General features: G+C 40.6%; 1 protein-coding gene across 7 annotated transcripts in view; it reads left to right on the forward strand.

Moving 5' to 3' along the window:
• The window catches only part of LOC144611443 (trinucleotide repeat-containing gene 6B protein-like), a 162,997-nt gene extending 151,367 nt beyond the window's left edge, over positions 1–11,630 (forward strand). For all 7 annotated transcript variants that reach the window (XM_078430536.1, XM_078430540.1, XM_078430541.1 and 4 more), the window contains one exon: positions 251–11,630. In XM_078430536.1, the coding sequence (XP_078286662.1) occupies positions 251–620 (370 nt within the window). In that variant the 3' untranslated portion in view covers positions 621–11,630. The remainder of the gene's footprint in view (positions 1–250) is intronic.
• Positions 11,631–11,749: the final 119 nt, after the last annotated feature.

Consider the following 11,749-nt stretch of genomic DNA (forward strand, 5'->3'; position numbering starts at 1 on the left):
TCCACCTTAACCGTGCTACGTCACAGTTCTCTCTCAGATCACTTGGCTCTTGAATTTATGTATCTAAAGCTCACCAGGTTGCTGCAGATGAATTAATAATCCCACTTTTGGGGAAGTAAATTATAAAATTAGTATGGAGAAAGAAAAATAAAACAAGTATGCTTCTTGTTCACCATTAAAACCATGAACATTTTTGAGCAGTTTCTTTCCAGTGTCTTCCTTTAAACAATTCCCTGTTGTTTTTTTGCAGGTGTGTGTTGGGGAACACTACCATCCTTGCTGAGTTTGTCAGTGAAGAGGAAGTCAACCGCTATTTTGCACAAGGTCAGTTATCAACACCTTCCCCAGGCTGGCAGACGCTGGAGACAGGACAGAGTCAGATGGACCCGGTGGGGAGCAGCCTGCATTCGTTTGGAGGCCGGGCCAGCCTGGGACAGTGGAACAGTGCCGGAGGAGTGGGCAGGGGTAGTGGGAACTTGGCGGGAGCTTCGCTCTGGGCGACCCCGAGCTACACGGCAAGCTTGTGGGGTGCCCCGAATTCCGACGATTCACACCGAATGGGCAGTCCAGCGCCCCTACTACCTGGTGACCTCCTGGGTGGAGGGGCTGATTCAATTTGAACTTTTAAGCTTTCAACCTTTGACCTGTGACCTCGTGAACTTTTTTGAACAGCAGCACTAATGTGTTTTTTTTCAAACTGCAATAAGTTTCAAGACAAGTTTAAAGAAAAAAAAAGGAGAAAAAAAAGAAAAAAGTGAAACAAATTAAGGGGGTCATCCACGGTCTCTTTTGTGCACACAGACACCTCCCTCCTAATTTTCGGCTACTTTTTTTTAATCAAAAAAAAAAACAAAACAAAAAACCAAAAAAAACATATCACACTTCAAAATACTTGAATCATGAACGCCAATATTAAAAATGTGAAGTACACTTTACCATCACACAATAAATAAGTTTTTTAAAAAGGTAGTATAGTTTTTTCCTTACATGATCTTTTTTTCCCCCTCCGTATTGAGAAGTTGTTGCAACAGGATATTTACTGAAAACACAAAGCAGGCTTTTTAAAACCTTTTTTTTTGCACTGGGCACGTTTCCGTCCTCTGACATGCAATAGCGGAGACGCAGCAGAACCTCACGTATTAAAACTAGTGATTGACCAGGACAGATATCGAGCCTAGCAGTCACTTATTAGATGTAGAAATTAACAGGCTATTACTATGCACCCGTACCAGTGCTGTGTGCCAGCCTTCAGGGTTGGGCTGCAGCAGTTACCATTGTCAAACCTGCATTGTGGGATGGTGTGGGGTTGGAATTTAGAGCAGATTCTTAAACTGCTCCCCTGATAACTAAATAAACCACCAGGACCACTACTAAATCACTCTGACCAGAGAAGTTCCACTTGATTTCTGGTCAGTGCTGAATTAGCTTATTTTTTTCAGCCACAGAGGCTGTTATTCTAGGGCTTAAATTGATGTCCATTGGCCCCTCCACCACTGTATACAAGCTGGTCGGTCAAACAGAAATCATTCGTAGTTTCCATTTGTATGTGTGGCTTTCCGGTGGGGTCAGGGTCGAAGGAAGCTGCAATGGCCTCTGCGGTTGAATACCCTGCCCACATTCATTGTCTAGGGTCAAGAATGAATAATAGCTGCTTGGGCAAGGTTGCAAAGGGCTGTTAAATTATTGGCCCAGCATGACTGATAATCTTAAGGAGGGGGAAAAAAATGGCATCTCAAGAGCATTAACCTCCACCTGTTTCTAGAAGTGTGGAGAGTGGTATTTGCATCAAAGGTGCCTCTGGTTGATTAAGGCTCTGGGCATAACTTGAGTTATCGCTTCCCAGAGTTAGTCTTTTAATCCAAGGAGATGCTGTTCCACTCCAATTTTGCCCATTGCCTCCTTTGTCCAACCAAAGGTTGTCTTAACTCATTTCAGTTGATTATTAAGATGTTCCTGGCCCTTTGCTACAATGCTGCTTATTTTGCGCTCTATTCAAAGTTTGGTTACTGTATTATTCTGTAGAAGATTTGTAACACATCCAGTGATAGATAGCAAGGCACAATCTTGACCACCCATAAAACGTAAGCTGATGAAGATAGTACCACACTGCTTATAGTATCATTTCATCACGTATAGCTGGTGCTATGTGTGCTGACAAGTTTACCATGCGCCACAGATTAGCATTGCAGTAGTGTCTTTATTTCCTTTTCTCTTTCTCTCTCTCATTCTCTCTCTCTCTCTCTCTCTCTCTCCTCTCTCGCTCTCTCTCCTCTCTCCTCTCTCTCTCTCTCTCTCTCTCTCTCTCTCTCTCTCTCTCTCTCTCTCTCTCTCTCTCTCTCTCTCTCTCTCTCTCTCTCTGCTATGCTGCCCTCTGAATGCTACACGCAAATGACATAAGCACTTAAAAACAATGTAGGTTAGAAAACTTAGTGTAGAGGTTTTCAAGTTAAATTTACATGTTGCACTCAGTTTCAAAGTGTAGGGGGGGACTTGCATTGTGTACTGTAACAAGCTTTATCATTTGTAAACTGGGGGGATCCCTGGCGGGTCAGTCATTTCCCTGCCCCTCCCCCTTGAGGTATTTCAAAACACTTAGCTAATCCAATGAAGGTGTTGCCGTAATTTAATAAAAATAACTCCTTTGAAATAGTCCTCCCTCCTTTTGTATATGTTTTGTGTTTTTTTAATCTTTGAGCAGAAATGTAGCTTTCCAATTGGCTTGGCTGGCTTGAGCCTTCCTCCGTTCACCTGGACTGCCTGTAAATTGACACTTTCACAAAATGCTTGTAGCCACCCACAAAGCCTCATTGGCACAAGCCTGCGAAATTGGTTTACAGCCAGCTGTTTACATCCCACAGTCCCCGGCATCTCCACTCTTAACAAAACCTTCTCTGTAACTGCACAGGGATTTTGGAATAGGACCGAGCTCTGGGGACAACCTTGCTTGTGGCTACAATAACCCTTGCTGTGCGCAACTCACTTTCCTTTCCTTAAACCACGCAGGTTATTTCTTTGAAATTACGGTCCATCTGTGACAGCAAGACATTCTGTGACCATTCTGTGTACTTGCTGACAAATCTTGCTGCAAACCTAGGTTTAAGGTTACATCAGACTGTGTAGGAATAGCTTTGGCGTATTATTTTGTTTACACCAAACATTGAGCATGTCTGCATGCATATGCAGAGCAATGATGCATGTGCATTAAGGGATCACAGCTAGGACTCTTAAGCAGACCTGGTGTGACCACAGCATCGAACAAAATGTCCAATATAAACTTTAAAGATACCGAAAGTGTATTTCTTTAAAATGTTACATCAGGCGCATTTAATGAGTGGGTGTGTGTCTGTCTCCTGTCCAATTTCAATTAGTGACATTATTGCAGATTTCACCCACTCTTGAAATCAAATAATTCAATCAATTATACTGAGTATACAACAGTTGCGCTAGAGACTGGCACACATCCTTAATATATCTAAAAACACGGGGACACACATTTACACACACACACCCCTCAATAGGTAGCAGACTATTTCAGCCGTGCTGCTGTACAGGCTGGTACTGGGTCTCAATGGTGGATAATGTGAGAGGAGTATCAGTACCTTTGTTCACTGGTCGATCACTATATAAAATTTATAAATGTTTACGTATGAATGTTCTTTAGTAGTTTAAAAGCAGTGTGTGCTTTCCTTTATTTCCTCCCATTCATGTTTTAAGCCCACTTGGGTGAATCTAGTGAGAAAAGCATTTACTTGTTTAGGAAACTATATATAAAAATGTTGTTAATGTTGTTTAAAGTATTGCACCTTTTTTCTGTTTTTTAATTGTCCTCATTGTGTTTTGCTGTAGTGTTATTTTTTTCCTTTATAAACAAAGTAAAGCATTGTAGAATGGGTATGAGGGAGAAGGAGCAGCATGGTAATGGACAATGAGCAGTGACAAACAGTGATGGGGAAAGGGAAGGACATTAGTCATTCTTTGAATGTCTTCACCTTGAGCTTGAAGGCACACCGCTGTCGCATCAGTTCAGTGATTAAAAGTGGCTGTAATTAAAAGTTGCTATTTTAATCTAGCTTCTGATTCAACCAGCCAACCTGTAGAAAACCTTTGCCTTTCCCCCACTCATACATATTGTCACTTTTGCATTTACCATGCTTATCCCACCCCAGCCCTCCTCCCCAGTTCTAGCTCACATATATATACACACACACACACACACACACACACACATGCTCACCCACCCAAATGCGCCTCACTCCTGTGTGTGCTTGCTCATCTTCCAGCACTTTGTGGAGTGATAAAGTACAGAATATTAGGGAGGTGTCCAAGTGTTTGGCCTTGTCCTGTTTACATAATCTCTAGGGCTGTGTCGAATTGAAATATTTTGAAGAATCTTGCATTTTTAAAACAAAAAATTGTCTAGTTTGATTGAATAGATTGATTGAATGACCTTTAGGTCTGGAAGAACGGGGATATTACTAAATTGCTGGGCACTGTATCTGATCCAGCCACCCTCGCTCTGTTCATTAGTGGAGACTGGTTATTGTATCAGTCACCTAAGGCTGCAAAATACTTCTACTCCTCTGACTAAGGTAACGTTTATACCGACTAATCCAAGGTGAGGTGGATTAGGGAGTGATGCTACCCGTTCTCCATCGCACTTAATCCACATTTCTGTTTTAAGAGTGTGGACTCTGAGAATAATTTATATGAACTGTTCTTATAGCTGATTTTAAATACTTAAGTTCAAATATTGCCGGCACAGTCCTATAAATTCTATTTCCAATGCATTGAGAAATCTGAAATTTAAAAAAAACGTTGAACTGTTCTTCCATCAAAACAGGATAACAAAAGACCAAAAATATATGTTTCGTATTTTTAGATAAAAAAAAACTCTGGGAGCATTTGACAGTGTTGTTTTTATTTTAGTTTGCATTTTCTTTTTGTTTTGCTTCTATTATTTTACTTCCTCCTAAAATTTAAAGAAAGTTCTCAGGAATTTTTAGGGGAAAAGCCAGTTCCCAAAATGTTGTTTATTTTTAAGAGGGAATAAAAAAACCTGATGTTTGACTTTGAGATTTAGATTTTTAAGTCTATTTGTTGCACCAGTTCCAAACCCGTCTAATGACAAGAAATCACTTAAATAGTAATACCTCATAGCGTTCCTTTTGGAATATTTGGGTTAGAAGTAATACGTATACACAATTGTAATCATATTTAGTTTGACTGGCAAGAACAACACTTCTCATCCTGGAGAGGATACAAGTGGAGAAAGGATAGGGTGGGAGGGTTGTGGTGTACCCAATGTGATATTAAATCTCTGATCAATCCTTTTTCAATGTGCAAAGACCCATGGTAAATGCCCTCGCCCCTCAACCTAGTAATGGAATCTTCCACTCTACTACGCATGGCAACTGAAAATGTCCTGTCCAAATCTATAAGCAAGCCATGTTTGAATCCACAGTGAGTGTGGGAACAGTGAGTCTGGGTCAGGGTGTTTAATGTGCTGTATTTTCACTGTGCTTCCCTATCCTGACTGATCGATGCTATGACAGGGGGAAGAAAAGTGGCCAAAAATATTTCAAAGGGGAAAAAGTATTGTTTCATGAAATTAAGGGAAATGATTCCAAAATAAGCACAATTTGTTTTGTACTCTCCCCTGTTCTGTACACCTTCCTGGCTTATTCCAGCTTGGTAAAGGCATTTCTTGAGATGGTCAGCAACCCCGACAATTGTTTAAACTCTTCAGGATCCTTGTACTATATTGCTTCGGAGAGGTGGCAATGAGGAAAGTCCAGCGAACAGGGCCCTTTTATATTGCTGTTACTGCTTTAGTGTGGTGCTGTTTAATGCTGAGTAGCAGCATTTAATACCGTTTGGCAGCTGAGCACCGGTACTTCACACTAATGTAGTTAGCAGCTTGAGATGATCAGCAAGTGCCACAGCAGAAACCAGCCTGGCCTCAGTCTCTAGCATTGCATGCATCGTGCCTCCCCTCCCCCATCTCATCCTTACCCATTTTATGCGTGGAACATTTCAAACATAAATATATCATTAAAATTTATTGCTTAGTTGCACATGCCAGAATAACAATTATTATAAAATATCGCCTTGCTTAGAATAATTTCCAGGAAATTTCCTCTAAACGATGTGGTTTATGTTGCAAAAGTATTCCTTGTTTTCATTTCTTCCCAACTGACACAAATTCCATTTTAGATGTCATTATTGATGGTATTGTGGGGCAGTTTCCAAACGAATGTTAAAAGTCCCTGACAATTGCTAAGCTGGTATTTATTCAGTGTGATCACCCTTCGCATGTAGGGCAGCAGGACTTCAATATTATTAACCCCCGATCCACAGAACCCCTGCAGATTTCAATATACCAACTTTGTGGATGCATTTAGACTGACGAACCATAGACCCAAGAGAAGCAAGATTTGCAGATAAACTGAGAACATTTAAACACTGCTTTAAAACAAGATAAAACACTGCTTAAAAGATACACATGCTAGAACCCCACTGTACTTTGGCCTATGGAGCCACGCAAATGTCTGTTTAAAATGGTCACAATGAAGGTAGCCTGTAAGGCTAAGCGGAGGGTAGAAATTGTAACTAACACACAGCCCCTGCACCTTAATGTTTCAAATGGTACCTATCATTTGTCATCTGAACCTCTTCTTCAGATGATGACCGAATAGTAAATCTGCTGTCAATTTGCAGCTTTTTTTGTTTATCATAGGTCCTTATCATTCCTTGTTAGCTATCCTGCTGGTATCTCCAACACACAACCCCTGTTTCAGTGTGTAATTGAGTCCTGCATAGCTTTGTAATTGTGGTACTTTAGGTGAGAGAAGCAGAGGTTTCACTTCTATGTCTGCATACAATTGTACCTTGACCTGTTATCAGTTACTGGCAAATTTCTGTAAAGGGGTAGGTGTTTACAATTCTAGATCCCATTCATCAGCCTGTGAACAGTGACCATATCCTTAGATATCTTAACTATATTAGAAAATGTGAATCGACCGAGTTTTTAGTCAGTTGCTTTTCCCGGATCATAATCAATGTGGAGAAACTCCCCATACATTGACCTTTGTCGATGGGTTGGGAAAAAGATGCAAAATCTGCCTTGTGTTAGAGTGCCGCAGTTAGAATAATTAAGAAGGAATCGATTTTGGCAGCACGCAATGGCACTTTAAACACTTAGCTATCTCATTTACATCTCCTCAGCAAACGTTATCATTTTTCTTCACCTGGTTTTAACGTTTACGGTTGGTGTCACATAAACTGCACCGCCAATCCCTGGCTTTTGGTAGGGTGGGGGTGGGGGGTGGGAGAAGGGAGAAAGATGGTGCCCTTTCTGACCTGTCGGTATCCTGGCAGTGCCGAATGGCATTTTCATCAAAAGCAAACCGCAGTGCTAATCATTCTTCCTGAAGGAGTGCCTGAAACCTCGAGATTACTGAGCAGTCTCTTGTAGATCCAATGCATTCCCTGAGTATTTCAAAAAGATGCTCAAATCCCAATGCAAACTTACCAATTGATCACTCTCGAAGTGATCCCAGTACACGCCATTGACTGGGAGGAGAATTGACTCCCATGTCACCAGCCATATCTGAACTCCGCACACTTTAAACTGGATCAATCTGTCATGATCGAGTCCTTTCATGGGGCATTCAGTACCTTGATTCCTTGTCTTTGTCCCATCCGCAGCCAAGATTGTCGTCTCCAAGCTACGTTTTTTTAATGTTAAAATGTAATTTTAATGTTTTTATTACCTGTGCTATTTATTGGCTGTACATGTTTGGGCTACAGCTTGAGTATCAGGAAGAACCTGTTTATCTCATTTGTTGGTGGAGGAGTCAGGGCCCTGTATGGAATAGGGAGTTAGCGCAATCTTCAGAAAAGTTCTTTCAAACTCCCCATCAGAGTTGGTGATGATTCATCCATTGTCTTTGGTTCCTTTACTTGGGTTTGGTTGACTGGAATATGGAACAGCTGGCAAGCTTGCCCCTTGTCTGGGTAATGGATTGTATTGCTAACATCCTGCTTTTCCCTTTCCTAAAACTTGAGTTGTGAATGCATTGGTGCTGCTATTAGTTTGATTGCACAGTTCATCTGTACGCACAGCTGTATTAGGGCAGTAGTGTTAATCGTATCTATAATCTTTATATTTTTGTGTGAGGGATGGGGGAGAGATTCAAGTCCTTGCCACATTGGGGTGAATGGGGTTTTGCTGGGGATTGGATGCCACAACTTTCTCATGAAACAGTGCAGCTGTGCTGCTTAAGTTGGCTGTTTAAATTTGTAAAGGATATCGCACTTTGAAAGGAAAATTTAGTGTTGAGAATTTCTGCCTTTTTGAAAGTATGTCTTATTTTAAAAAGAAATTAATAGCTGTGACTAAGATGTTGCTATATTGAATTATTGCTGTTTATTGTATGATCCAGGGCATAGCTCTCCCATTATTTCTTCCAACGATATTGCAGGGTGTGTTCATAGTTTGCGTTCTCCTGTTTTTTGGGGGCGGGAGAATAAGATTGATCGCAGACGTAATATTTTTTGTGCATGGAAAATTGTTAAGTAACAAAAACAATTCTGACATTTGCCTTTATGGTCCACCATCTCCCCACCCTGATAACAGGTAGTTGCAGTAATCAGTGTCTTTGGATCTGCCTAAATAAAACTCCCACTTTTCAAGGAGAAACAATCAGCATTGCTTTGGAATTTTCCTTTTAGAAAACTATCAAAAAGCTTTGGATTTGATCAATCCAACATTGCACAGTGAATTTAGTCTATAATTGAGATTTTTTTTGGTATTAATGAATTAATGACTTCGATGGTGGAGAGAAGTGGCTCCTCATAAAAAAATATTTCTAGAATAGCACGTGACGTACAACTTGCTTCGTGTAATTTCACTCTTCTGCACCATGGCAGCTGTTTAAACGCATAGAGCGGCTGCATGCTGCGCTGGTCAGTTGCTGGTGCTTGCCTTTCTCTCCTGGCGAGTTGACTCACAGTCCAGGGAAGAAGTCCAACTGCCAGTAAATGCTTCCTGTAAAGAACTTGTCCTGTGAGTTTAAGTTCATGATCACGACACCAAATAAAGAAAATGAGACTCGTGGATTGTTTTGGGGGCCATGGGGGGAGGGGGTAGCTTCAATCCTTATTCAGCAGTTTTAATTTAGGGATTAACTTTGTTAAAATAGCACACGTAATTTGACCCAAGCTGTGTGCATGGCACGGGCCTTCAGCCTCTCCATCTGTTGCACTGTTCCCGGGATGTGGTGATGCATTCCCAACACGTCCTCTGGTTTATTTTCCCCCTCCCTACACCAGATACCTTTTTGTTCACATGACAGATTGCATTCATGCAACCCTCCACCCATTGCCTTTCCCTCCTGCCTCCATTAAATCTCACCTTGCCCACAAAATGGGGTGCGTCTCGGATGACCTATTGCATTGTTCTATGTTGAACAGAGGCATTACAAAAATCCATCATGAAGTGGGGTGGGAAAGAGATTGAATTACACTGTTTACACTTGCCTGATTCAATTGCTGTGACTCAAGAGTGATGTCTATTATTTTGCTGCACCGTGACAAAATATTAATGAAAATAAAGATTTTTGTTGTGTTTTAGTTGGAGTTTACAGGGGGTATCATTGGAAAATGTGGTGCCATGTAAACTGGGGTAATTAATCCCCAACAGTGTGATGCAGGGAGTGTTGGTTAGACACCCTCCCCTTTCAGTGGAAATAGCAGTGGTCTTGCCAAGGATTCCTGTCGGAGTTGGTTATTGGTGCAGCAGACAGTTACACAGAGTGCAGTAAGGAGGCAGCATATCAGAACTGCTCAGGAGAAGTTGAAACTATTTTTCAGTTGCAGATAAGTGACCTGTATATAAACCTTTACAATTATCACTCAACTAATGTAGAATTCGGCAACCAAGAAGGAAGAGATTAAAAAAAAACTTATTCTAATAGTACTGTGAATTATATATATATATATATATAAATAAATATATAAAAATCTTAAATTGCGTGGTTCCAAGGATTTCTCAATTTTTAAAAAAATAAATGAATCCTAATGTTATATAATGAGCAATTTAGAACATTTGCAGATTTTGCTGATATGTCATACATTAAGCATGTGTGTATTTTGATAGGTTTTGCAGGAAAAAATATATATGGAGCTAGGTGGTCGGGATAATTGGTCTGTTTGGTATTCGGATGTCTGATTTCCTACTGTGCCTGCCCCCGGTACCAGTTCAGTATTGGTGCTATCGGACTGTCGCTTCTTATATTGATAAATATTGGTAAGGCAACCCTGTAGCACATACAGTGGGATGCCTAGCTCCCCAGATAGGGCGAGAGAGGGTTTAACACTTGCAGACTTGGCTCACCTGCCAGTGTTTGGCAAAAAGTTTTTTTTTGAGGCAGACCACTCAATGGGTTGCCATAGGTAACTGGATATTCCATCTATTTTATTTTTTGAGACTGGGGAGGGGTTGTTGGGAGGGAAAGAGAAGTTTAATGCCATTTTCTCTTCTACGAACACACCATTCCTGTTTAACAGAGTGGTTGGTTGGCCTTGTCCAAAAACAAAATCATCATCCAAACCATCTCTACTCTGGATTGAAGGTGGGTTCAGTAGCAGAGTGATTTCTGTAGGGATACGGTATGTGCGTGAGCGCGCGCGTTTGTGTAAAAAATGCAGTGTTGTCACTAGAATTACTTAGCGTAATGGTGCCAATACACTATAGGAAAAAAACTAGTACTTAAAGCCAATACATTCTGTGATGCTGTGTTCATTCATCACTTAAAATTGTTCCAGTCTCTCTCAGCACTGATTAGTAACTGGCAGTAATGCACTTCACCCAGTATTATACAGCTTGGGTTGTAACCAGGGAGAGTGTTATGTTTGAGAAGGTAGAACTTAGAATTTCGCAATAGTTTAAGTGGCCAAGAATACATTACGGTTTACTGCAATGCTGGTGACAACACTGTAATGTATAAATAACCTTTAACAGAAGTGAGAGAGAGGCAGGACTGACACACATTAAAAAAATGAATGTATTTCATTATTTAAACAAAATGGCCTGCAAAATTTGTTTAAAGGGATACTGACTTTTTACCATTTTGGGAGAGGGATGGGTGGTGGGGTTTGGGGGGGGTGGGGGGTGGAGAAATCATCCCATTAGTGGGTGCCATTGCCTTTTAATTAGAAAATGAAAATTCTGAACTATGCATTCTGTAACCAGGATAGGTACTTATTAAGAGAGGAAAAATAAAATCACTGGTTCATTAACAAATTGTGTTGCTCTATGTAGTTTGTACAAATAAGCTGGAGAGTTTCCATTTCTTGATCTGGCCATAGCTGGTACTGTAACCCCATCGCTGGAATAATAAGGGTGAATTTTTTTTATATATCAGAGCAAAATATTAAAAAAAGTCATTTCATTGAAACTGAAACAAAATGTTGTTCTAATAGGTATATATATAAAGAATTTTGAATTTTGCTTTTATCCGTGGTTTGTTTTGAGGATGTGATTGTAATTGTGCAACACAGTTGCTTCAGTGGACTACATAATTTTTCTTGAGAAAAAAAAAGAGAATAAACATGTTGTGTTTGGCTGCTAAGCATTACATATGGTGTCTGACTGTTTTGTTCTTTCATGTACATTATGCACGGTACAGTTGAAGTTGCTGACCCCTCCTGGGGAATCCTGGAGACTCCAGTTGAAGGTTCATCTCCA

The sequence above is a fragment of the Rhinoraja longicauda genome, chromosome 40 (assembly GCF_053455715.1).
Source record: "Rhinoraja longicauda isolate Sanriku21f chromosome 40, sRhiLon1.1, whole genome shotgun sequence".
In the NCBI taxonomy this organism is placed as follows: domain Eukaryota; kingdom Metazoa; phylum Chordata; class Chondrichthyes; order Rajiformes; family Arhynchobatidae; genus Rhinoraja; species Rhinoraja longicauda.